The 26,523-nt window shown below is 39.4% G+C and overlaps 1 protein-coding gene across 1 annotated transcript; it reads right to left on the minus strand.

Moving 5' to 3' along the window:
- Window positions 1-1,964: 1,964 nt before the first annotated feature.
- LOC146980799 (GTPase IMAP family member 8-like) lies at window positions 1,965-19,484 on the minus strand. The gene is made up of 2 exons (XM_085785785.1): window positions 19,398-19,484; window positions 1,965-4,104 (listed from the first exon to the last, which is right to left on the minus strand). The coding sequence occupies exons 1-2, from the start codon at window positions 19,423-19,425 to the stop codon at window positions 2,060-2,062; spliced, it is 2,073 nt and encodes a 690-aa protein (XP_085641911.1). The 5' UTR covers window positions 19,426-19,484; the 3' UTR covers window positions 1,965-2,059.
- Window positions 19,485-26,523: the final 7,039 nt, after the last annotated feature.

Genomic DNA, 26,523 nt, shown 5'->3' on the forward strand with positions numbered 1-26,523 from the left:
AACTGTCCTGATATCACAGAATGGGGGTTTCAAATTGTCTCTCTGGTTAGTAATCTCTTTTTTTTCCCATTCAGTTGTTGTCCTGTTGAATTATTTTAGTAATCCAGTGAATGGAGAAGTTGAAGCCTCTGAGACTGATCACATTGAAGAATAGAAAATTTTAATTATAGTGTTCTCTATGATATATATATATATTTTTTTCTTAGTGAAACAAAATTAATCTGTAGGTTATTGTTGATATGTTTTCAGATTAATTTGTTTCTGCGTAAACTGTGTAAAAGCAGACTAAGACTATTGACTCTTTGTTTATGATGTAAATGTACTGAGATGTTTGTTAGACTTTTGTCTCGAGAACATCTTAAGAACTGATTTTCTAAGGCAGGTTGTTAACAGTGGTCCACTTCCTGTCCTGCGAGTCTCCGGATTACAACAATCGATGGTGCCAGTTTTTTTTGTAAGTGTCTGGAAACAACCATAAACTCCTCTACATTATTCATAATTTTATTCATACTCTTGTACATACATAATAAAATAGCCAAACTCTGCTGCAGTAACCTGCTTCATTACGTTGATTCCTCTGAATGTCCAACCTACTGTCTTTCTGTATTTATGAATATCCAGAGGAACTGGACTCATTCTGTTTCCAAACATACTTGGAATAAAACTAATTCAGATTATCAAAAAATAATTCACTCTAATAAGGTCATTGGATGAAGATAAAATAACATGTAAAGATGCTGTGGTAGTTAGAGGTTGGTGTGTGTGACTCGTCTATATTATATAACTGTATCATTGTCAAATAATAACTACATCAGAGTATTTCACACTGTTGAATGACTGGAACACATGAGGTGGAGATGATCAACGGTCTCTCTACCTGGTGTTAGAGCTCCACCTACTGGACAAACAGTAGAACATCTTTAACCATGATGTGGTTTGAGGTCGGTGTCTCAAACTACAGAGAGAAATCTGACTCCAGCATCATGAGAGGGAACAGAGATGAAACCTCTAAAAGGAGTTAATACACACAATACAAACAAATCTGATGAGGATAACCAGGATATTTTTCCCCAGGTCACACTCACAGAGGACCTTTAGAAGAGACCAGTAACAGCTATTATCTTCTATCCAAGATCTTTTTCATCATGTTAAAGATTAAGCCTCAGTTAGAGACACTTCTCTGGTAGAAAACTATCTATAAAACATATATTACATAAAAAAATATGCATGCACACACACAGTCTTCACTCTTCAAAGACGACCAGTACCACAACAGCTTTAAGTCAATCATTTATTCATGAATTAGGGTTGAACACAGAGCAAGTAACAGTACTCAACTTTGTGATATTATGAAATCCAATTTCCAGTTTCACAGCAAAATGAAACCTTATTACTATTTAAAAAGTATAGGAGATCAGGTAGAGAAGTACAGTCAGAGGAAGAGTTGGTTAGTCATGTTAGAGTTTTAGAAGGGTCAGAAAAGGAGAACAGCAACACTAACACTATACAATTCAACTGCATATCACTTCGACAAATATGCATAATATACATACAACAAATAGCCTATACAACAAATTAACCATAAACAACAAAAAGAAAAAAAATCTGACTTCAGTATATATATATATATATATATATATATATATGTTGTGTCAACATTTGCCTACAGTAGTACAGAGTTTATATAACATTTTTTCTGTTTTTGTTTTTAATTTTTATAAGGTTCATGTTTTGTGTTTTCAACTGTATATTTGATACTGTCGGGAAGAATAGCTGTGGCTTTGCTGCAGCTAATGGGGATCTTAATAATAAACTAAACTAAATATAACATAATATAAAAGAGGCCACACTGATGACACACACTGTCATGTCATAACACAGCAGCAACTGATAAAGGGGTGAAGAAAATTGTGACATGGAGCCACAATTAGCTGAGCCAAAGTCTGCGACTCAACATTTATAAAGAAAACAGAGAAACACCCATACAGTAGTGTCCCAGAATTGCAAAGACAGAAACCTCCTGTCTGAGTGAATTTCTTCGGTACGTTCCATCTTCTCGTCACTGGATGTGACAAGAATGTTTGTCAGATTGTTTTATTTGGTCCATGTCTTTTCTCAGTTTTCTTATTTCCTCCTCCACATTCGGCTGGTGTTGGTTGCCATGTTGTTTGGCTTTCTGCTCCAATTCAGATATTTGTTCCTGCAATCCTTTGATGGTCTTCTGTAACTCTTCTTTTTGAACTTCTTCCTTCTCCAATCTGAACATCTCAGCTGTGTAGCAACTTCCTCCATTTTTCTGCACCATGTTCTGGATCGTGGTCAGCAGCTCAGGGACTTGTGTGTGGTTTGTTTTGTCTTTGTTATTAAAGACCTGATATCTTCCTCCACAGTCTTCTATGAGTTGTCTGACAAATTGTGGACAAGGTTTAATGTAGCTCTCAAACGGCTGATCATCCAGTGCATCTCCTCTGGTGAATATGATGATGGTGAAATCTTCTGACTTTTGCCCAAAAACCTTCTTAATCAGTTCCACAGAGTCTTTCTCCTCTGGTGCAAAGTTCCCGATCTGCAGAACCAGTAAGAACACATGAGGTCCAGGAGACAGCATGCTGATGCATTTCTGAAGCTCTTGATTTATTTGATCATCAGAGAGATTTTTATCAAACAGGCCGGGGGTGTTGACCACGACAACAGGTCGTCCATCAATCTCTCCTCTTGCTGTCTCACAAGACTCAGTTGGTGGTTTTGGTGCAATTCTGGGAGTGAAACACTTCTTGCCCAGAATAGTGTTTGCTGTTGCACCCTTCCCACTGCCAGTCCGTCCAATCAGCACCATCCTGAGAGGCTCTCTGCTCGGACTTTCAACATAACCTCTGATCTGACTCTTCTGTCTGAGGTCCTGAAGTTCAGCCATGAGTCTTGTAACCCTCTCCATCTGAGCCCTGGTGAACATGTCCTTTGTGAAGCATCTGGATCCTTTAGTCTTCATCTTGTTCACAGTGTCCAACAGCTCAGGGATCTGCTGTTTGTCCTTGATGTTGACAACAACATATCTTCCTCCACAGCTCTGACAGAGCTCCTGGATGTCTCTGTTATCTCTGACAAAGTTAACAACAGCTGGAGCTGTAGGATCTGACTCCACAGTGAACAGGATCATGGTGAAGTCATTGACTCCACAGCTGAACGTGTTCTGGATGGTTTCTAACTCTTTCTTATCTTCATCAGTGAGGGGACCCACAGGTAGGACCAGGATGAAGCCATGGACGCCCTCAGGATCACAGAGGGAGATACACCTGAGTGATTCCTCCATCACTTCCTCCTGAGGTTTTCCATACAAGGCAGGAAGCTCCACCAGGGAAACCTGACGTCCACACACCTCTTCCTGATGTTTAACACACACTGATGAGTTGGAGACTGAATGAAGCTCTGTCTGACCTAAAATGGCCTCAGCTGCTGAAGTCTTCCCTGCTCCTCTCCTCCCACACAGAACCAGGTTTAAAGCTGCTTTCATGGGTTCAGACTTTGGTGTCTTAGTTAAACCTGAATCCTGATCATCAAAATCATTACAGCTCAGATAATCTCCATTGTTTTCTTTAATAATTTGGGTGAATCGTGTTAACAGCTCTTCAAGATCAAGGTGCCAGGAAACCCTGTATTTACAGTTTCTGATCATTTCAACTATCTGTGGATAATGCATATAGTTTTCCATGAGATCTGGCTGCTTCTTCTTGGGTGTTGATATCAGTATCAGTGAACGATCAAACGATTGGTCACTGAAGAGTTTCAGGACTCTGTTGAGCCTCTGTTTATGTTGCTCGGTGAAGTCTTCAGGCTGTAGAACCAGCAGGAACACATGAGGTCCAGGATCAGAGAGACTCACACAGCTTTTTAAGTGTTCTGTGAGTTTGTGTTCAGAGACATTGTATTGAAGAAGATCTGGAGTGTTGATGAGGACTATTTGTTTCTCCTTCCACCGTCCTATGATTCTCTGACAACGATCTGGTTTTTTCTCAGTGCTGAACTTGGTCTCTCCCAGTAAGAAGTTCCCCACTGAACTCCTCTCAGACCAGCTGTTCCCCAGCAGAACAACCCTCAGCTCAGACACTGAGGAGAAAAACAATGAATCATACCATGTTTAAACTGAGATCAGTGTTCAACATCACTTTTTTTTTAAAATTCTGTCAGCAACTAGGGAAGTATTTTCCCATTGCTCTGCTTTTACAATTAAATACACAGTTATTAAAGACCCCCTCCCATGAAAATCGTGTTTTTCGTGCTTTTCACATGTTCCTGTGGCATTTTTCTTTTGTTAGAGGACATATCAGCAGAAAGGAAGTGCAAAATTGCATTTCTGAGTTTTTCTGCCTTCAAATTGCTGTGAACCAATGGCAGACGCAAACTGGCCGTTTCAGGGAGACTGGGGTTGACGTGTCACAACTCCAGGGGCGGGAACTACTTGCTACAGGCTCCCGCCCCGCTCTGCATCTGGCTCAGAGGTGAAAGGCTTGGTATAATAGGTATAGCTCACCTGGTAAAGCAGCTTGCACTGTGAGCAAGGACTATATTCCAGTCTGGGATTGAATCCCAGTGTGCAGTTTTACGCTAAACGCGCTGAATCGGTAATTGTACAGTGTCCAGCTGTCAGCGAGGGGGTGGCTGGGCGGGTGCAGAGCAGCACAGTCTCCGCCCACCCTCCAGAGGTGCATTGCTAATGAGCTGCTGGTGCTGTGCAGAAGGAGAGCCCTCGGAAATGGCACAGGTTTTGTGATTTTGGCCAAAAACTTCATAATCACAATTTAAAGACCACAGAGAATGTTTTAAAATAACCAAAAATGGTCACGGGAGGGGGACTTTAAACACAAGAACATTTCTGACAGTGAGACTTACAATGAGGTGGCAGATGGACTAAGCTGTTCCTACGCTTCATGGGCAGCAGGCTATCTGTGATGAATAAAAAAAGAAGGAAAATGAACTTATGTATTAATTCCCTTGTGTTCTGTCTGATATCTGTATCAATAGTGGTAGTATCAATATAATGTTGGCCTCCCTCCATTTTTTTTATCAACAATTACACAAGTATAACTTAAAGGTATACTGTATTGTGTAAGAATTACTCCCATCTAGCGGTGCGGTTGTAGATCGCAAGCAACTCAGTTGTATTTTTCATGCTGCATTCACGTGAAATCGGTTAGATTGGTTACATTTTTAATATTCAACTATTTATATTCTGTTAATCTTCAATATTACCTGTGGAGAAAATAAATCTAAATTACAATGGTGCTATGTGTGATATGAGAAACACAATTAGGGTTGTTGTGTGTCTGTTATATAAAGTCTGACTCAGTTCAATAAAGCAGCATAATTGAAAAATAACCGCTTAGATTATTCTGTATGCACAGCAGACTGAGGTTAGTGTTACTTCTTAAACTGTAATTATTATATACTGTACATGTACTTTTACCTACTTATTTCCTCAATTCTACAGTGCTTAGAGACAACGATTCTCTCTCTTAGATTGTCTCCAACACTTCAGCATTTCTAAAAGAGGAATTTATTGAATGGATGAATCATCCTTGGGTAAATTTGACTAAAACCACTGTAAAACCATCAGACTTTTTTCTTACATAAAAAGGTGCAGCAGTACTTCTATGAATGTTTTTTTTTATTTCTCTCTGGACCTTTGTCTTGAACTCTGTACTATGGAATAAAGAGTGTTTTATAAGCCGAGCAATAAACTGATAGAAGAAGGAATATCTCAGATCTCTAATCACAAAGACTATCAAATTCATAAAAGATACAGCGATACTTGTGTGAATGTATTTTATTTCTTTGTCAACCTTGGTCTTGGACTCTGTACTATGAGAAGGGGAGTGGTTCATATTTATACTGAACAATAAACTGATAGAAGCATGAATATATCTGATGTTCGATCACCAACAGACCATAAACTCTATCTTCTTTCTTCACTGCATGATAAATTGATGCCAAATACCAACACACCTGGATGTACCTACCTGACATTGTTGACGTTGCCATGGTGTCTAGGACAGTTACAGTTACTTTTACAACAGATTATTGTCAGTCTCTGGAGTTGTCGTCCGTCTGACCTCACATCATCACGAGTGAACAGATGTTACTAAAAATAAGAGACAGTTCTCAGTTAACAGTTTCATTAGCCTATCTAACATTATATGCACACAATACTAATTAATCAAACAAGATTACATAATTAAATCAAAAGCACAAACAAGTTGTTATCTCATATTGTTAAACAAGCCAACAGAAATCTGGCACCACCTGGTGGACGATCTAGTTAACTAAGTTTGAGGATTGAAATATTGTATCAGATTTGCATCAAACAGATGGAAATCTGAAGTTGAAAACTTTGTGAACCCATAGTTCTTTATATAAAAATCTTGCTAAATGCATTCATGTGTTTGCATCACCTTTACTCTGACAGAGTCACTGATATGAACAACACATAAAACATCAAACACATGTTCAAACAGTATCTTTGAACTGTTTTGATACAGTTGGTGAAAAAAGGCAACAAAATAATAAATTAAACATAATTACATGCATATGCATCCTGAATATTGTACATGTGGGTGAAACACAGGGAAAGTGACTTCTTAGGATTTTCTAGGGGGCGCTCTACAGCTGTTTGTCACAATCAATCAGGAAGGTTTTATCATCTGAAGGTGCAAAGGTAGTTCAATTAATATTTTTATTTCTACGTGCACCTCTGTCTTGGACTCTGTACTATGGAATAAGGAGTATTTGTGTTTTATATGATGACCAATAAAGTAATAGAGGCACCAATATCTCAGATCTCTAATCACATAAGATAATCACCATTTTATAATCACATTTCTATCCTCGTGAGCTGAATAAGTCCCTGCACTTCATGAAAAACAAATAAAAACATATTATTTAACTATTATATTTTCTTTAACAACTGGACATACCTACCAGATATTGTTGCTGTTGCTACGACTTGTAGGCCTGTAGGTCAGTTACAGTTGTTGTCTGTGTCTTTGGTTCTTCTGACCTCACATCATCACAAGTGAACAGAGGACACTAAAAATAAGAGACAGCTCTCAGTTAACAGTTTAATTACTATATGTAACATTTTATACACAAAATACTAGTTAATCAAATAATGTTATATAGTTAAAAAAAAAAAAAAACATACAAACAGAACAGTGACATGCAGGACTCAAATCGTTACTGCAGCTTTTATTTATTCTATTTTTTGTTACCAAACGTATATTGTTATTTTTTCTCATGTCTCTGGTTGATGCCACTCACCTGGATTCGTTCCTGCGTCAGTTCACCTCCGAGCTCATGAAGTGAAGAACAGACTGCATGTTGGAAACTGACTCACTGAGAGCTGAGCTACAGCAGCCGATAGGAGGAAGGTGTGTCAGGACAAAACCAGAAACCTGATTGGACAGAATAACAGACGGATGCCACCTCCTTCAAAGTGGCTGCCATTAAAACACCTCCTTTCAAAATGGAGTGTACCAGTTGCTTCAAAATGGCGTTTTGCTGACATATTGGTACCGTATATGATTTTCAGATGTACACCAGTGAAACCAGACAAGTAGCTACCGGTACATTGTGGGTTAAAAATGATTTTTTTCCTTTTACAGTATGTGCATTTTAAACCGTGAACATATGACATGAGTTTGAGTGGAAAGGTTAACTTTCCTGACTTTGAAATCACTGATTGTAGTTTTCATTTTGGGCAAAGCAAGAAGCAACAAGTCTTATGGATGCAAATATACAAATAATATAATAATAATAATAATAATAATAATAATAATAATAATAATAATAATAATAATAATAATAATAATAATAACAATAATAACAATAAACACATACAAAGAAAAAAACTCTCTCAAATAAGAAAATGGCCACAGATGCAAAGTGTACCAGTTGTTCGTATAAGCCATTTTTATAGATTTAGAGCAGGCCTGTCAAAGTCAAATACACTAATCGGTACAAGTCGAGGGACGGACTGGTTCAGTGTTTACTGAGAACTTATAGTAATGAACTTATTGCACACACTGTACTGAACCCGAAACTAACAAAGCCTGTAAGTTATTGCATATAAAACAACATCAATCATTAAATTAATTTAAAAAGTTGTTGCATTCTTTTCTTTTGGCTTTATCTGCAGCTTTCCATAGTAATTTCTAATTAGGGATGATTAACTGATAAGAACTTTGACCGATCAATACTATCTATGGATGGGTTATTTATTTATTTTTTCCTTATGTCATCAACTTATGGGGGCTTACTGCCAACACGCCGGCTTCCACGTGACTTCAGTCATATCTGAAAATGATCCAATTAGGGCTGACCCAAAAAATTCGAAGCTTCGTTCGTTGCCAAGGTAATCGATCATGAAGTCCATGATTGATTTCAAAATATGATCATCGGGACAGCCCTAGATCCAATATTACAGCATTTCAAATCGTCAGGGGGTAAACTTCCAGCCTTCTGCTGAACAACTGACAGCTGAGACACCCCCATCTACCTCGACCGTAGAGTAGTGGCGCGTCTCGATGACAAACACTGTTTCATTTAATTTTTTAATTTGACTATTTTATTTCTCTCTTCGGTCTATTGTGGTCAGATTGCTATTTGTTGTGAAATATATATTATTATAATTTAAAATATTTGCAAGCACTAAAACCCCAAATTCAAGCATTTTTCAAACCTTAAAAACACAACATTAAAAGTCAAGCATTTTCAGGGATTTCAAGCACTCGTACAAACCCTGAAGATGAGTTAATGCCTATAACATCCACAGTGGTCCAGTTAGTGTGGCTACTGGAGCACAGTGAATGTATAATACATTTAGTAGACAGATCTGAATTTTGAAAATGGCGGCGTGATCTAAAACATCCTATCACTCTGTTCACACTCCCTGGAAGGAAAAGGTAAATAGTCATTTGAGTCCAAAGTCCATGAGGAGAAAAAATAAATACAAACAAAAAGTAAGTTTCAGTCCATAAAGTTCAGGGGAATGTATGTTCTTGCACCTGGGGGAAATGCGTGAGGAGGAATAGGCCTACGGCTTGTGTGAGTGAGTGTGAGTGTATTGTTTTAGCAAATGGCCTACCACACCACTGAGCGTAGGAGAAGCACGACACCATGTCTCTTGACTCTATCTTTGCAGGTGGGAAGGCTCACCAACAGCATCAATACAGATTGACATCCCAGGGACCGATGAAAGGATGCATACACCATAAACAACAACAAAAAACGGACCTGTCGATAAGAATGTCAGAGGAATAATCAGTATTAGTAGTATTACATTATGTATAGTATTAGTCAAATCTATCTACTCTTTCAACAGCTTATGAACAGTATGGAACATGAACCAAAATAGCATAACTCATGCTTATGCTCTCTCAACCAGCTTTAGGTGCATGTGAAATTCACCAACTGCATGTACATGAATGCAAACTCTAACAAAACATTCCACAAAATAAGTATTTTGTCATCAATTAACTCTGGTTTCACCATGAAAAACTTCAAAAGCTGCACATTACATGTAACATTTACATGTAAAACACACAGTGGAGTGCAAATTAAAAAGTTACCTTGCTCTCCCCAGCAGTACAGAGGAGCGCACATCAAAGAACAGCAGGGCCATGGCTATTAGCTGGAGCTGTTCGGGTTGGTTAGCTAGCGGACTTTTTTCTGTGCAGAATTTAACTGCTATCTGACAGAATTCTGAGCAAAACACGAATAAACATAATCTAAGACAACTCTCTTCGAGTTTCATTGACTTTTTTTTTCTGTTTTACCGTGTATTGACTCTTTTCTTCGACGGCAACGGTGTAGTAGTGGTGGCCCTTCCCGCCTCTCCGCTTGGACCCCGGAAACACGCTCTCGCTTCGCGGCCAAACCATGGATGTATTATGGGCCAAACCAAACGTAAACAGACTAGACGGTCTCTGATTGGTTAGACCGGTCTCCTCTAAACAACCAATTGAACACATGTGTAGTTCAATGTCAGTCGTGATTTTTAATTGCTCAGTAAAATCCGATACAGAAGTCTTAACGTGGGTTACACAATCATGGCATTTCTGACATTTGTAATTAACAATTAAATTGGCTTTTTACTATCATTTTATGTCACTATTATATTTTAAGCCTAATAATACACACATAGGCTATCTTATGAAGAAGTAGAAGAGTCATTCATTGACTTTAAACATTTAGCCTAAATAAAAACTACATTTCTGTTTGACTTTAGGGTTTGCAGCTAAATCCATGATGCTTATGTCAAAATACTTGTTGAATATCCAAATGAAGCTCCTCCAGATAAACAATGTGTGGCTCCACTCATGTGTCATTAAACCATAGAAGAAGAAGAAGAAGAACATGAAGATGTCATTTAAGGAGGACCAGTCTCAAACGGTGGAGAACGATGAGTAAAGGAAACAGTAATGAAATGACATTAAGTTAGTTTGCTGTTTTTAATACAGATACAAGTCAACTGTTGGGAACTGGCACTGTTGGGGACTCCGTATGTAGACCTACAGTGAATAGCCTACTTTAGCCATTATGAAGAGAATGTGTAGTTCTGTTCTATGCAAAACATTTTGCTTTGTGAAACAGAAATAGAATTGACTTGGCTGATACTCGCAACAGAACTGAGGCTGTTGTAATGTGTGAGAACCTCCTAGTTTTAAACTCTGGATGCTGACTTTCTAACAAATTGTAAACATTCAATAGCTTGATTTGAGGTAAACAAAGCATTAGCCTACAGTGAAGAGAGTGGGAGAGTATTAGTGTGTATCATTTTATCCATGTTAAAACACAAAACAGTCAATATGAGTTGTGAATAAAAATGTTAAGATGCCAGAATATTATCAGTACATTTACATTATGGAAGAAACGCTTCTGGACGTTTGTGCTGCTGCTTTTATGAAATATGATCCTCGCTGTTGAATGATTGAATGTGAACTTAAGCTGTAAGCTGCAGTTTGACTGTGAACTTCACCTCTGAAGGGTTTGTTGCAGGGTAAAATATAATGGTGCACTGCCATCTGCTGGTGGTTGGACACAGTCTTGTCCAACAATTGTCGACCCAATAGTACCACTTTGAGACACTAGATGGTGTGTCAATAGCAGCAGCTTGAGCATCACAGAAAATAACTGAAACTCCACGACAGCGTCTTTATCTCCATCACAAAGGACCTGACAAGAAACCATGGACAATTAATCATACTGAAAAAAAAATCACACATCAAATATAACTACAAGTGAGAACAGGAAATAAGGTGAAAAGATCATGAATGCATAAAAAGACTGATGACATGAAGAGAGCTGCTGAGTGTGAGTGGCTGTAAAACAACAGTCAACAGAAGCAGAACAGAGTGAGACCAACACCTGCACAGACAGAGACATGGACACACACCTGACTATACTGACACTGATTGATCTCTACTGACTGACACACTGTAGGAACACACAGTCCATATCCTGTCATATAGATGAAACGTGTTGTTCAGCTTCTTCTTCTCAAACTAACGAGCAGCTACTAATATATTCCACCTCAGATCAGATTTCATCTTCCATAAGTGATTTATTATGAGGCATGAAGACACACTACAGACACAGTAGCAACAGTAACTTTATAACAAAAGTTTATTTTCACCATCCCTGATTATCAAGCTGTTTTAAAGATATTTTGTATAAACTTGGATGAAAAATGTCAGTTGTGCGTTTTCTATAATCTGACTGCACATTTGAGTCTTAATCATCACGTCCTCCTCACCCGTGAAAAAATACTTAATGAAACCTTCTTTTCTTTTCAAAACTGTAGACACAGACCTCATTAAACTACTTTCATCTCTGACTTTTCCACCAGAGCCAAGCACATCTCTTTTTTTATATCATACCCAAGCTCTATTTATTCTCATTCCACACTTTTTCTGACCATGAGCTCCATTTCTGACCACATTTTAAATGTCTAATTCATTATTGCAAAATCTGCACAAAATAAATTAATGTTCTTGAAAGCAGCAAAAACAGTTCATATACCTGTTGTTACATCTTTGTACAGAGCTTTTTAAAGTGGATTGGTACCAGTGCTGTGTTGCAGTAGTTTATTTGCAGAGAGCATGGGCAGGTTGTCAGAATTTTCTAATAAGTCCAAAGTTGGCATAAATCACAGAAATATCAGAGTAAAGTCCAGGTTGAAACACGATTTATTTAGAAAACAATAAATGCATTATCACATTAAAAAAAGATTAAACAAAAATTAAAGAATCTTTCTTGCACACAAATGTAAAATGTATAAAAAAATATTTATTTAAAATAATCATTACACTTTTAATATCAGATTAGATTTGCCTTCATACAGTTGATTTTTTAGGTAGAAATACATATCGAATTTATGAAACTGATTTTAAAGAAACCAAATACAAATATATGCAAATTGTGTAATCGACTGCATTTTATACACTTAAATGATTGTTTTAAAATGTAAATTATTTGTTATTATGTAGGCATAATGGTAAAAATGGCATAATGGTTAAATGGCTTTTAAATGGTTAAAAAAGCAATAATGAATAAATCATGAATTCATATTACATAACAACATAGTTCCTTGGAGCACCACTCTAAACAAAGACAGGATATATTAGTAATTTGGAGCTCTGATTCATAATCAACTAGATCCAAAATGACTAAATCAATAGCTAGTAAAAGACAAAAAAAAAACAAAAAAACAATCCAATCCCTAATCTAGAAAATATTCCTATACAGGTCTGTGGTTGTGTGTGTCAATAAAGGAAACTACAGACAATAATCCAGGATGGCTACTGAGGACTGCATATGATGTGGGACACAGAGAGTGATTTTCTTTGTTCAAGATCACTGTTCACAATGTGGGTGACACATTCATGACAATGAAGTCTCAGAAAGTGGACATGTCAGTTAGTGACCTGTTGTATCATCACTGAATACTGCATCTGTTATCATTGCCACTTGCCTTCAGGTTCGCAATTTCCTGTCTCAACACCATAATTTCTGTCTCAATGTTTTGGTTTCTTTGTCTTTCTTCTTCCTGTTTAGCTTGCCCCTGTTTCATTTCAGAAGCCTGAGCCTCTATTTTTATTTTCAGAGCTTCCATTTCATCATCATGATTTCTTTTGAGGTCATTCTTCTCTCTCCTGATCTCTTCTATGTCTTGCATAATCTTCTGAACATCTCTTTCAATATTTAGCTGCTCTATGTTGTAGCAGCTACCACCATTGTTTCTCATCATTGTCTCAACCTTGTCCAACAGCTCACTGACTTGTGCACGATTTGTCTTATCAATGTTATTGAAAACATGGAATCTACCGCCACACTCTTCAATCAGGTTTTTGACAAAGTCGTCACCGTCTTTTTCTATGTAGCTTTCAACTGACTGATTGTCCAGCTCATCTCCTCTGCTGAAGAGAACGACAATGTATCGTCCTGAATTTACACCAAAGATTTTCTTAATAATTTCGACAGTTCCTCTGTCTTCCCTTGTAAAGGTGCCGATGGGGAGAACTAACAAGAACACATGAGGTCCAGGAGTCAACATCCAGAGGCATTTCAGTAGCTCCTGTTCTACTTCATCATTGGACATTGATTTATGTGTGTCAAAGAAGCCGGGGGTGTCGACCACAATGACAGACCGTCCATCAATCTCTCCTGTTGCTCTCTCACAACACTTTGTCATTGATCTCTGACTGAGTTCAGATTTAAAGTGTTCTCTGCCTAAAATAGTGTTTCCACTCGCACTCTTGCCACCGCCAGTCTTCCCAATCAGAACCATCCTGATAGGCTCTCTGCTCTGACTTTCATCTCTTGTTTTGACATTCTGTACTTTTATATCTTTAATTTCAGATTCAGATCTTCTATTGTCAATATCAGTGATGATACCTTCACCTTCATTCTTGGGAGCTGTATTATAGCAGTGTGCGGACATTCTGTTTATTTTTCCTTCTTGTTGTTCTTTTTCCTGCACCTGCTCACTGTCTTGGATGTGCGGGCACTGTCCTCCCTTGCTACCTTCACCTCCTTCACCTTCTTTGTTTCCTTCCACAATTTTCTCAATCTTCTTCATAAACAGTTTGTGGTCATATTCAAACATCCTGTAGTGTCTTCCTCCACAGTCTTGAAGCAGCTGATCAACACTTGTCAACAGCTCATCGACACTTGTTTCAGTCTCTTCATGTGTTAGGATGACCATCGAGTGTTTAAAAGCATCTTGACCAAACAAACTCAGGATGAAGTTCAGAGTTTTTCTTTTCTCCTCAGTGAACGTTGAAGGCTTCACCAACAGCAGCAGAACATTTGGTCCAGGAGAACAAAGAGTCACACAGCTCTCCACCTCTTCTCTGATTGTCTTCTCACTCAGACTGAACATGTCTGGAGTGTTCACTACTGTGAAGGAGCTTCTCTTCCACTCTCCTTCAGTGGCTTCATACTGTCTGCTGTCTGAGTCTCTCTGAGATACAAAGTCTTTTTCACTGGTGATGAAGTCACAGAGAGTCATCTTGTCTTCTTCACCTTCTCCAAGAAGCACGATTCTCAGTCCATTGGCTGTAAAAAGATGTAGATTTTTTTTTAACTTCAATGAGAATACTGTTTCAATAAATACTGACAAATCTACCTCCCGTGTCATTGTATCCGATATTATTACATTGTGGTGACCCACAATAGTTAAGACATTCACCCAAGTACCAGAGGTCTTGTACCTTTAAGAGCTGACATGGTCACTTAGCAACCCAAGAGTTCATGTCGGTTCCGGAATGTTTATGGTTTCTTAGCAACTTGTCAGTTTCAGTGTTTTTAGTTGTGTGGAGAGTAAACGGACTCGACTCACTTCCATCTCTGGTCTGATCATTATTTACATCTCCACAGTATCAACAAAAAATATTATTTTCAGTGTTTGTAAAGTGTGTGTGTGTGTGTGTGTGTGTGTGTGTGTGTGTGTGTGTGTGTGTGTGTGTGTGTGTGTGTGTGTGTGTGTGTGTATGTGTGTGTGTGTGTGTGTGTGTGTGTGTGTGTGTGTAAAAGTGGGTTGGGGGCAAAGCTCTTTTCACTCAATTAAACTCTGTTCATCTCATGTTTACATGAACACCACATTTAAAATGGGAGTCAGTAATTTAACCACGTGGTTATTGTGTTTTATTTTTAATTTGACTATAAAGCCCTTTTGTTCCTTGGTTCAGCAAATATAGATCAAATGAGTTACAGTTTAGGCAAGGCAAGGCAATTTTATTTGTATAGCCCGTTTTTACAAACAGTTTGTCTCAAAGGGCTTTACATGGCATCGTAACAACATCCTCTGTCCTTAGACCCTCACATCCACTGAGGAAAAACTCCATGGAAACCCTTTTAACAGGGAAAAATCGGAGAAACCTCAGGGTGAGCAACAGAGGAGGGATCCCTCACCCAGGACGGACACTGTCTATCTGATGTGCACATTAGGACCCTCTATATTAAAACTGGAAGCCTGTAGCTACTTTAACCTCACAGTCATCATGTGAATAATGTCAGTAACTTCAATGGAACTGTACAACTTATTTGAATTGTAATTTAGTCATTTGATTCACTTACTCTGGTTGGACAGGACATTCCCCACGGTTGGCTTCAATCCTGTAAAATAAGGAAAAATAATTAATGACTATAAAGTCAAAATCATGTTCTGCCAAGTCATGGTCATTAACCTATTTTCTTCACTTACCAGCAGCTCCATGTGTTATTGGTGGTGGTGGAGGAGCTGTTCTCTTCTGTTTCTGCTGCTGACCTCTAGTAAAACCAGGACTTACTGTGTTCAACAGATCAGAGCTCACACACTGTCTGCTGTTCAGCTCTTTAATTTGTTCAAGTTGTTTCATAATCTCTTGATGTTCCAGGTTTTTCAGTGACAAACACCTGTCTCTGCATTTTCTGATCATATCTTGAAAGGCCGAATGGTTCATGTAATTCTCCCTCAAACCTGAACTCTGATCTCTGGGAGTTTCCAGTACCAGTGAATGATCAAATGGTCGATCACTGAAGAGGCTCAGGACTCTGCAGAGCCCCAGTTTGTGTTCCTCAGTGAAGTCTTCAGGCTGTAGAACCAGCAGCAACACATGAGGTCCAGGAGCAGAGAGACTCACACAGTTTTTCACATGTTCTTTCAATTTGTCACCAGAGATGTTTGGATGCAGCAGATCTGGACTGTTGATGAGAAGTACTCGTTTCTCCTTCCACTCTCCTTTGACTCTCAGACAACAGTCTGGTTCTTCCTTAGTGCTGTACACAGTCTCTCCCAGGATGAAGTTCCCCACTGAACTCCTCTGAGACCAGCTGTTCCCCAGCAGAACAACCCTCAGCTCAGACACTGAGGAGAAAAACAGATACGTTAAAAGTTTAATAGTTTTTCACCTCCAGCACCTACATTCATGAGGGGGTTCATATTTTGCTCCTGTTGTCAGTACAGATAATGATGAACATGTGTTCATGTACAAGTCTGTGAACATGAACCATCAAACATGGATGTAAATACAGCTAATTTAAAGTTTTATGAAATGTTAGCTTTTCAAGTGTTTTTCATAGAAATCTATAACTGTCACAGTGCAACAATCTTCTTACATTACATATAGAAATGACATATTGGCTATGCACTGAATACATAAGATAACAACATCAGAAGAGTTCTTTATTGGTGCAGTTTCACTCACTGGTAGGTGGCAAAAATTGAAAGCTGCGCCTGCACTGTATCAGTCCCACATCGTGTCCCTCCATAGGGGAACTTTTGACATAATCCTTTTCTGTGGAGTTGCCTGCAATACAGATGGTTGTTGGCAAATTATTTTCCTCTAAAGAACCAAAAAACATATTTGCACTGATATAGATGTGATTAAAATGTGTAGCATTGTAAAAGGAAAAAAAAAAAAGACAATATTTTTTCACTGGAAATATCATGGCCCTGCTGTTGTGGTCAAAGATTTTAAATCATTATTATTAACATCATTTGGTAGTTATGGCCCAATAGTACGACCTGCACAGCTGAAGAGCAAAAAGAAACAACAACAACAACAACAACAACAAAAACATTCTCTCGCAGCTGCAGGCCTGCAAAGAAATTGAGTTGACCAATGGCAGCCATGGCAGCCATATGGTTTCTCCTTGTTCCAATTTTCACTCTCTCTCTCTCGTACCCTCCATCCAATCCTCGCCCCAATCCCCTTCCGCATTTGAAACTACAAGTGGTATGTAAGCAATTCAGCTCCACAAGTTTCAGGTATGGAGAAGAAAGAGAGTAACAGCAGCAAGTGGCCTCTGCTTGCCCCACCGACAAAGGCTGAAAGAAAGCTGAAACTGAGGGATCAAAGCAGAGTAAACACAGATTGACTGATAAAGCTCCGCCAAGATTTGGGCCTGAAAAGCGATGCTGATACAATCTTTCTTTTTTATTGTGGAAGTTTCCTTGTGTCATAGATAACTTTTATTATGCCAATGCTGGCTTATGACTGTTAAAGCTGCCGTCGCTAAGAGGGTCAGAGGGGAGGGCGATACAAGCTCGGAGAGGAGGGATCATGGAGGTGAGGGGTGTGTGTGTATGTGTGTGTGTGGGGGGGTTCAAATCTTTCTCATCATCTTTCTCAACGTTGACCACAGCTTTAACTTAAAAAATGCTGCATTTCAGATTTCAGATTTATAAATTTTTTTTAAAATGGGAACAGTACCTACATATTGATGGACATTGACAGACATGTAAATATGTGGGATTGTAGCCAAGTGGCTAATTTCCATCCCCAGTCCCATTGGCAGGGACCTGCAGAGGCAATGTTTACCCCAATGCCTTCTCTCTATTTTGATCTTGGACAGGAGTCAGTGTTATACTTATACTGTTGAGAGAGAGATATGATTTCCAATGTAAAATTTTGAGTTGATTTGGTCTTCTACAGACACTGAATGTTTTTCCTTTTTTCTAAACATATTTCATCATCATCTGTAACTACAACTACGTTGAGTTCTCTTTATCCAACATACTTTAAATTCACCATCATCACACACACATAAAGATTTTATAAATCTCAACCAATTTTTTATCTGTGAGAGACCCCACACATGAAGATAAAAAATCTTTGATTGAACAGTTTTGATCGTGTTGTGTGTGGTGGTGTGCGCCGATATTCCAAATACAGCACACCACACACATAAAGATTTGTCTGATAACACACTAGAATCTCGTCCCCCACGCCAGAAATCTTGCGTGATCAAACGTGATCTGACGGTGGTAGCCATGGAGCCGTTAGTCACACTGGTTTTTTATGCTACGTGTGCTGCAGTCAACTGCTTCTTTATTGATTACATTCAATTTCATGTCACATTCCGCGGAGACGGTGACTTGAGATTGTTGTCTTCCCCCACACACAAGCCAACTTTTGATCCAAACGGTCACGATTGTCGCGGCCAACAATTGTAAATATTGAACATGTTTAATATTTACGATTGTCGGCGCCGACCGTTTTACGAGCCGATTGTCGGGAGAATTTAACTCTCAACACACCACACACTACAGCAGAATCTCATAAGATAATCTTAAGAGCCTAAGATAATCGGGCGATTTTTGTCTTTGGTCAGAAGGGGGAAAATCTGGGCAAAATCAACCAGATTATCTTTATGTGTGGTACACATTAGCTGTAATGGTAAATTGTAAATGGACTTGTGCTCATATAGCGCCTTTCTAGTTCCTAGGACCACTCAAAGCCCTTGACACTGTATGTTGCATTCCTCCTTTCACACACACATTCACAGATAGACTTTGTGAATTCCTCTTTTGCCTCACTGGAGACTGATGATGACTACAGAATATATAGTGGAGCAGCTAAGCAAAGCAAGTGTGCACTTTGAAATAAAAGTTTAAAATTTGGTATACATAGCCAAAGGCATTCTGAAAAGAATTTGATATGGAGCCATCGTGAATTTTCAATGCAGCGGCCATGGCAGCCATTTTTTAGCCTACTTCACTAATATGTTTCATTAAGTAATTAGAACATTAATTGTAATGAACAAAGAGGTAAAAAGGTGGAAAAGGAAACCCTACAAAAACAACAACTCCAAGGCCTCTTGGGGATTTCCCATTTGATGATGGAGAAAAATCATCATTTATGTATGGAGTGTGTCATTTTCAGTAAAAAAAAAATTAAGTTTTCTAGCTTAAGTATTTGTTGAATTTACCATTATTATTTTATCAAGTGTACAAATACTTCAATATAACATAGCATAATCGAGAAACATCAAACTATGTTCTGCTTTGCTACTGAACTGTAACATTAGTTTAAATGATCGCATATGGTAGAAATTCTCAATCAATCAATAAATGGACTCACTGAATTGATCTGCCATTGATGCTGCCATACTGGTCCTTCACTGGAGACAATGGAGCAACTACTGCCCCTGGACAAGCCCCTTAGATGGATCTTAAAAAACAAATAGCACAAAGTAGAAATCTGAAACTTAATTTTTCAATGCTAATATGTCTCATCTCATCAACATCCGTTTCAAATTATTTCATGTACGCAAGTCTATGAGAACTGCTTATAGCATTATTAACCATTACACAACCATAACCAAATGTCCAGTGTGTGGGATGAATAAACAGTCTTATTTCTTTTAATTAAAGCAGAAGTAAGCAATATTTTTGTGTTAATATAAGTCTTAAATCAGGGGTGCTCACACTTTTTCAGCCTGAGAGCTACTTTTAAAGTGACCAAGTCAAAATGATCTACCAATTTTTGGTCGTCCAGTTGGTCGGACTATGCGGAGGGGGGGGGGGCGGCGGTGGCGCTGCAGCTGCATTTACCGTGCGCCCCTGTCTGTATGTGAACCTGTGTCTGTCTCTCGCTTTTGAGGTCGGTTGAGAGAAAAATGCCTGCTGTCCAGACAACTGTGTTTTTAATTTTTTTTTTTTTTTTTTTTGTTCTTCATCACGCGATCGACCCAAACTGTCTTCGCGATCTGAGCACCCCTGTCTTAAATAGTTATATCTTCCGACAGCAATCACTTACATAGAGTGTTTGGACCGAAACACGGGTCTGTCAGTCACTCTGCTCTGCTCTGAGCCCAGGAGAAAACTTTTCTCGTATCCTATAATTTTTATCCAATGAGGAGAGAGAACGGCATAAAGGGGCGGTCCTCTCTGTGTGTGCAGCCAAGGGATGCGCCTGAATGTGGTGACGTAGGGACGAGGACCAATAGATCCATGACGAGGGCGGGGGCTGCTAACTCCATCGGCTGACAAGAAGTTATGGTGCGTTCAAGGCAACTCGTAACTCGTGTTTTTCCGACCTGTGAAGTTGTACCAGTTCGATCTGGTACGAGTTCACGGGTCGGAAGTTACGAGTGGCCGTTATAGTGACTTTCACCGGTAAAACAGGTCGGAAAAACACGAGTGGGTTGCCTGGAACGCTACAAAGTCGTATGTCATGACTTGAAGCTGTAACTTACGGTTTCAAAAGCCTGCCTGGAACGCAGCATTAGCCAAAACAACCGGATCGCTTACTTCTGCTTTAAAAAAAGAAAAAAGAAAAAAAAAGATCAACAATCCAGCTGTACAAACTGTGGGTCCGCAATTATTATCTTTTATCCAGCATTTCAAAAGTGTCCTAATGTTAATTATTTACTGTTTAATGATATTAAAATCTCTGACATATTACCCTTTATCTTTGAAAGCAGACCCACAACTGGACTGAAACTACAGTTATTGTTATTATAGTAATAAAGATGCACAACTTGATATCACTTACTACTTAAATTACTTTATGATTTTTAGCGTCTAACTGGACATTGGACCCTGGTCTTTAGAACAATGACTGACTTGATGTCAGACTAAATAAAAGTGTAACTTTCAAATCTTCCAAATAGCAAAAAAAAATCAATAGCGGAATATGAATTTTCATTCTGCACTGATCAAACCTGTTGGTACTTAAACTGAAAATTCTGAACAGAATTAAATGTTGATAGGTCAGTCTCTGTATCGAATTTCTTTAAGTAGTTGAAGAGGTACAACTTACCAAATGTGTAAAGGTGCTGTGGTTCTGAAGGTCTGTAACGGCGTTGTAATGGTACAGGTTATGTACAGAAACTCTTTTCAGCTGCATTCATGACAGTGGATCTGGTTCTTCTGATTATTCTCCCTCCAAGTACGTGACTGTAAATTAAAGATCAAAGCTCAGCACTGATAGTGTTACTTGAGACAGCCTCCTCTCAACAGAGTGGGTGGGACAAACGAACACAGCTATGACAGTTTCTCTCCTGTGAAGAACAAATTTGGCACAAAAAAGGCCTCTAGCTTATATTCTCCAACAGAAATAATAACAAACCACCCAGGCCTACATGTGTTGAAGTGCAGGTTGAATATCTAAACCATCAAGACCACTCCAGACCACTTATGGGCATGTGCCAACATATTTTGTTTGTCCTTTTATCCTACCAAGCTGTGCTGCGGACGTGCACGAAAAAACAACCACATCACTGAATTTCCCTCCATAAATTAAATTGAATAGCTATAGACCAGGGGTGTCAAAGTCATTATAGTTCAGGGGCCGCATTCGGCCTAATTTGATCTCAAGAGGGCCGGAACAGTAAAATGATCGCATTTGCATATTAACCTGTAAATAACAAGAACTCCACATTTTTCCCTTTGTACTTTGTGCAAAGTACATTATTAAGATGTGTACAGTTTATGAGCTATATCCTTTATACAAAAAAATATGAACATTCTGAAATTTAGGGCTGGGCAATATGAACCAAAAGTAATATTGTAATATTTTTTTTAACTGAATGGCAATATAGGATATACATAGGCCTATAGCCTATTTATACTATTTCCATGATGTAATTATGAGTTTCCACCAATTAGCAGCCAGTAGCGGCTTAATATTTTTGTCAGGGGCAAATCCTTAAAAAGGCTGTCAGTTCTAGGTCAAAATCACATGTGGCAAATGACACAGACAATTGTAGGTATTGGGCTGATATTAAATTAGAGGAGAAGTGGCGCTCACTCAATCTGTGAGGGAGGGGCGGGGGAGTGAGCTCAGCAGACTGCTGAGAGAGGGCCGAAAGAAACGGAACTCCAACATTTGTCCCGCGGGCCGGATTGGACCGCCTGGCGGGCCGGTCCCGGCCCGCGGGCCTTGACTTTGACACCTATGCTATAGACCGATTGGTTCGTTGTTTTATTTGGTCACATGCTGCTATTCAGACATGCCGCTATTTCGACATTGACTTCTAATTGTCGGAATAGCGGCATTAACATTATTTTTTAAGCGTCCCACTATTCCGACATTTTTTTTTTTCATTGTCGGAGTAGCGGCACTTTACTATTTTTCAAACATTCCGCTTTTCCGACATTGATTGATTACGTTATAGTCAGAGTGTCCTTCTGATTTATTTTTATTTTTTCATCTGAGACACTGTTTCTCATACACAAATACATAGGCCTATTAGAGAAGAAAAAACAAACCCTCCAAGTTTAAAAACACACGGCAGCAGCGCACACTGATCTGCAGAGCTGAGACTGTTATTATTCTGTCACCTGAGTTTATCCTGCTGCTTTACATTGTTTTAACATAGGTAAAAGAAGAAAAAAAAGATTGTCTGGAATAAAGGGGCAGATTACATAAGATTATTCTTTTTTCTGCTCCCTTTTGTTGAGATTTGGGAGGTTTTTGCCTGATTTATTGCCCGATGCCATGTATCTAGCTTTCTCTCCCCTCCCTCCGCCTGTTGTCTTCGTTGTCACTTTGTTGTCGCTCCACAGAGCGCACATGGCTAATTAATATGCACGTGCTGACCATATGGTTGTGTAGGCATTCCGGGACGAAGGTGTGTTCACGTGCGCAACTGCGCACCATTCTTGGATCCAGTTATCAAAGTTGAGGTGCAGAGTTGTGCACGCACAGTTTGATAGATCTGAAAAAGGTGTAAATATTTTGGGCTGTCTTTTCACCGTAGGCCTAAGCAAAACATTTAGTAGCAGCAGTTTTACACTGCTTACTTACAGTTTTGATAAATAAGGCCCCAGGCCCAGAGCCCAGACGCTCACAGCTGCAGCTCCGCGGGCTCATCCCCGGCGCTGTCCGTGGTGCTGAAGGTGACAGGTTAACTTGACAAACAAACTGCAGCATAGTTCTGTTTGTTTATCATGTGTGTCAGTTTTGTTTGCTTGATAGTTGAGTTTTTGAGATTAAGAACATCACTCCCTCATCAAACCAGTGATAGACATGCTGAAAAGAAAAGAGAGAGAGAGACGCGCCTGGGTATCGCAGCTGTAAAAAAAAAAAAAAAAAAAAAAAAGACGTGTCGGAATAGTGGTATCAAAAAGTGTCGGACTACCGGTATGTCTAGATAGAGGGATGTCGTAATAGCGGGATGTCTAAATAGTGACATGTCGGAATAGCGGGATGTCTGAATAGCGGGCGGACCCCGTTTTATTTATTGATCTGTCGTTGATGATTTGTGTACATCTCCAAGGCAGCGCTGCTCTTCTGTCCAATTCACACATGAAGCTTCACTTTTCATTCAAACAAACTAATCAACAACTAAACACACATTCAATAAATAATATAAGAAATAAACCAGCCGGCGGTGAACCTCTAAAGACTTGCGGCTAAGTTAATCGGCTCTCTGTCTTACCCCGGGGAAGATGCTGTGTACCCGGCCGACCGGCTCCGCAGACCGGGCTGCTGCCTCTGTGATGCTCCGCTACGGTCGCTGCTGGTGGAGCGCCACTGCTCCGAGGACGTTGTCAGAGCAACTTCATCATCATGTGGATAAACTAACGGCATATTGGTCATCTAAACGGTTACTTACTCGCATGAAAAAATATTAAAACTGAATAAAGTGAAGAATAACAGCGCTACAGCCGGTACATGCTTTGCCTGCTGCAGCCTGCAAACGTAACGGGTCAGCCACCACCGGAAGTAAACAAAACGGCGTTAATTGCGTTATTTTTTTTTAACGCGTTAAATGCTTAAAATTAATCTAGGTGGCGCAAGGTAACGCAGCCGGTCTAATGCAAGTTTCGACCAGCGCAGCCTAGCGCAAATTCAGATTGGCAGATTGGTAGATCGGGATAGGCGTGGCCGCGCAGCAGGGGAAGGCGTCACAGATTCAGCTTGGTGCAGTGGAAGTTTTGTGCGAAAATGTCCCGCCGAGGTTTGACTGACTGACCTGCAGTGCACACACGTCACCAAGACCTCACAGGCAGATCTCCACAGTTCCAGGCACATTTCAATGCAATAAATATCCACAATAACCACTATTTAATGCAACTAACGGAATCAACACGTGAATTTATATCTATATAGATTGTCCCGTCACATCTGACGTCAGATCAAAGCAGAGATCAAAGGCTGTCGGTGCGTAAAGGAAACTCCACCTAAATTAACACAGCAGGGACGAACTGGCACTGAAAAGCAGCTGTGGATGTCCCAAGCAGGACTGAGGGTGGATGACTGCATGTCGCTGCCGTGTTGAGATACCACTCTGCCCTTGTGATGATCCACTTTATTTATTTACTTATTAATTTATTAGCGGGCGAGCGACTGCGTCGTCACGCAGCCGTAATGAAAAACAAAACACAAATCATCATCTCTCTTAGCCCACCACAACAGCCTCGGTATCAGATAGTAAAAAACAACAAAAACGACGCATCGACTATTAAATTAGTTGTCGACGATTTTAATAGTCGACGTAGTCGTGACTAGTCGACTAATCGTGGCAGCCCTAATCCTACAACCTTTATCCAATGAGGAGAGAGAACGGCATAAAGGGGCGGTCCTCTCTGTGTGTGCAGCCAAGGGATGCGTGTGAATGTGGTGACGTAGGGACGAGGGCGGGGACTGCTAACTCCATCTGCTACTCGTTAGTGAAATACTGCCCATTGGTCAGATGCTGAAAACTCTGTCCCTTTCATGTGAAAACGCTCATACCTTCACTGGTAAACCCTGGATTGATTTACTGAGTTGATAACCACCGTCATGTTAGGTGAGTAAGGTAGAATAAGGTAAGTGAAACCGGGTAACTGTTGAACCTGTTTCGTAGTACAGGCCTTCAGCTCCTTAACTTATAGGAAGGTCTATCCTATTCTATCCTAACAGGCCACATTGTAGTTGTTAATCAAGTCAGTAAACACAGTAATGATAACTACAACAGAGGCTACCTGTGCAGTAATGATGATCAGTGCTGCTGTGTGTGTGTGTGTGTGTGTGTGTGTGGGGGGGGGGGGGGGGTGCACAACAACAGTAAAAGCTTAAGTGTGCTTCTTTTTAACAATAATCTCTCACATTTCTCATCCAAACACCACCAAAATCAAGTGTAAAGTCAGGTGGGCAACATTTTCACATGACTTTTAATTGCGTTGTCAATTATTCTTTGTACTTAAGACTTCAAATGGAATAAAATTCAAGGTCCTTACCGTCATGGCCTAGACTCAGTGAGACAGACAAAGACAGACCACAAGTTTTAAAATGAAATTAACACACATTTATTTACAACTAAGATTAAATCAACATTGTAAAGGAATCACTATTCTGATCAAAGTGAATCCAGTATTGTTTATTGGAGGTGTAGTGGAGACACAACAATGGGTAATAAACAAAGCAAACAGGCAACAAGTGGTCAGAGAGCGAGATAATGAGGAGCCATGTAACCTGGGCCCGGTCTGCCCAGGTGCATCATCATACTCAGCAGCTCTGCTCAGCTTATCAACTGCAAAAAGAATACCAGTACAAACACAAAAAAATACAAAGAAGGATCTGTGGTCACACTATACTGTACAGCTCAGATCTTAACATTAGATATGGCCTCCAGATATGTAAGAGACAGAGAGAGGCCAAGTCGGAGTGGTGGGTGAGGTCAGGTTATAGTCAGCATAATACAGCTCTGCTCTCTGACCACTATTTTGATCACAAGATGTTACAATTTTGTTTTAATAACTTCACATTTTCCGTTTCTTGTTTTTTCTTCAGGGCCTCCATCTCCTGCATGAAGTCCATCATTCTTTTATTCATTTCATCATCGCGGTTATTTTGCTTTTCCATGTCAGAAGCCTGCTTTTCCATGACAGAAGCCTGTGCTTCTATTTTCCTTTTCAGCACTTCCATTTCCAAATCATGTTTACTTTTAAGGTCAGCATGCACCTGTTCTATGTTTTTCAACAACATCTGAACATTTTTTTCAACATATAGTAGATCTATGCTGTAGCAGCTGCCACCTCTGTCTTTCACCATTGTCTCCACCTTGTCATACAGTTCACTGACTTGTGAACGATTTGCTGTATCTCTGTTATTGAAAACATGGCTTCTACCTCCACACTCTTTAATTAGGTCTTTTACATAGTCTTCACACTCTTCTTCTATGTAGCTTTTAATTGACTGATTGTTAAGTTCATCTCCTCTGGTGAACAGAACAATGATGAAACGTCCTGAACTTACACCAAATGTTTTCTTGATC

Source organism: Trachurus japonicus, chromosome 9, assembly GCF_045865225.1.
Source record: "Trachurus japonicus isolate A0001 chromosome 9, Traja_1.0".
Lineage (NCBI taxonomy): Eukaryota > Metazoa > Chordata > Actinopteri > Carangiformes > Carangidae > Trachurus > Trachurus japonicus.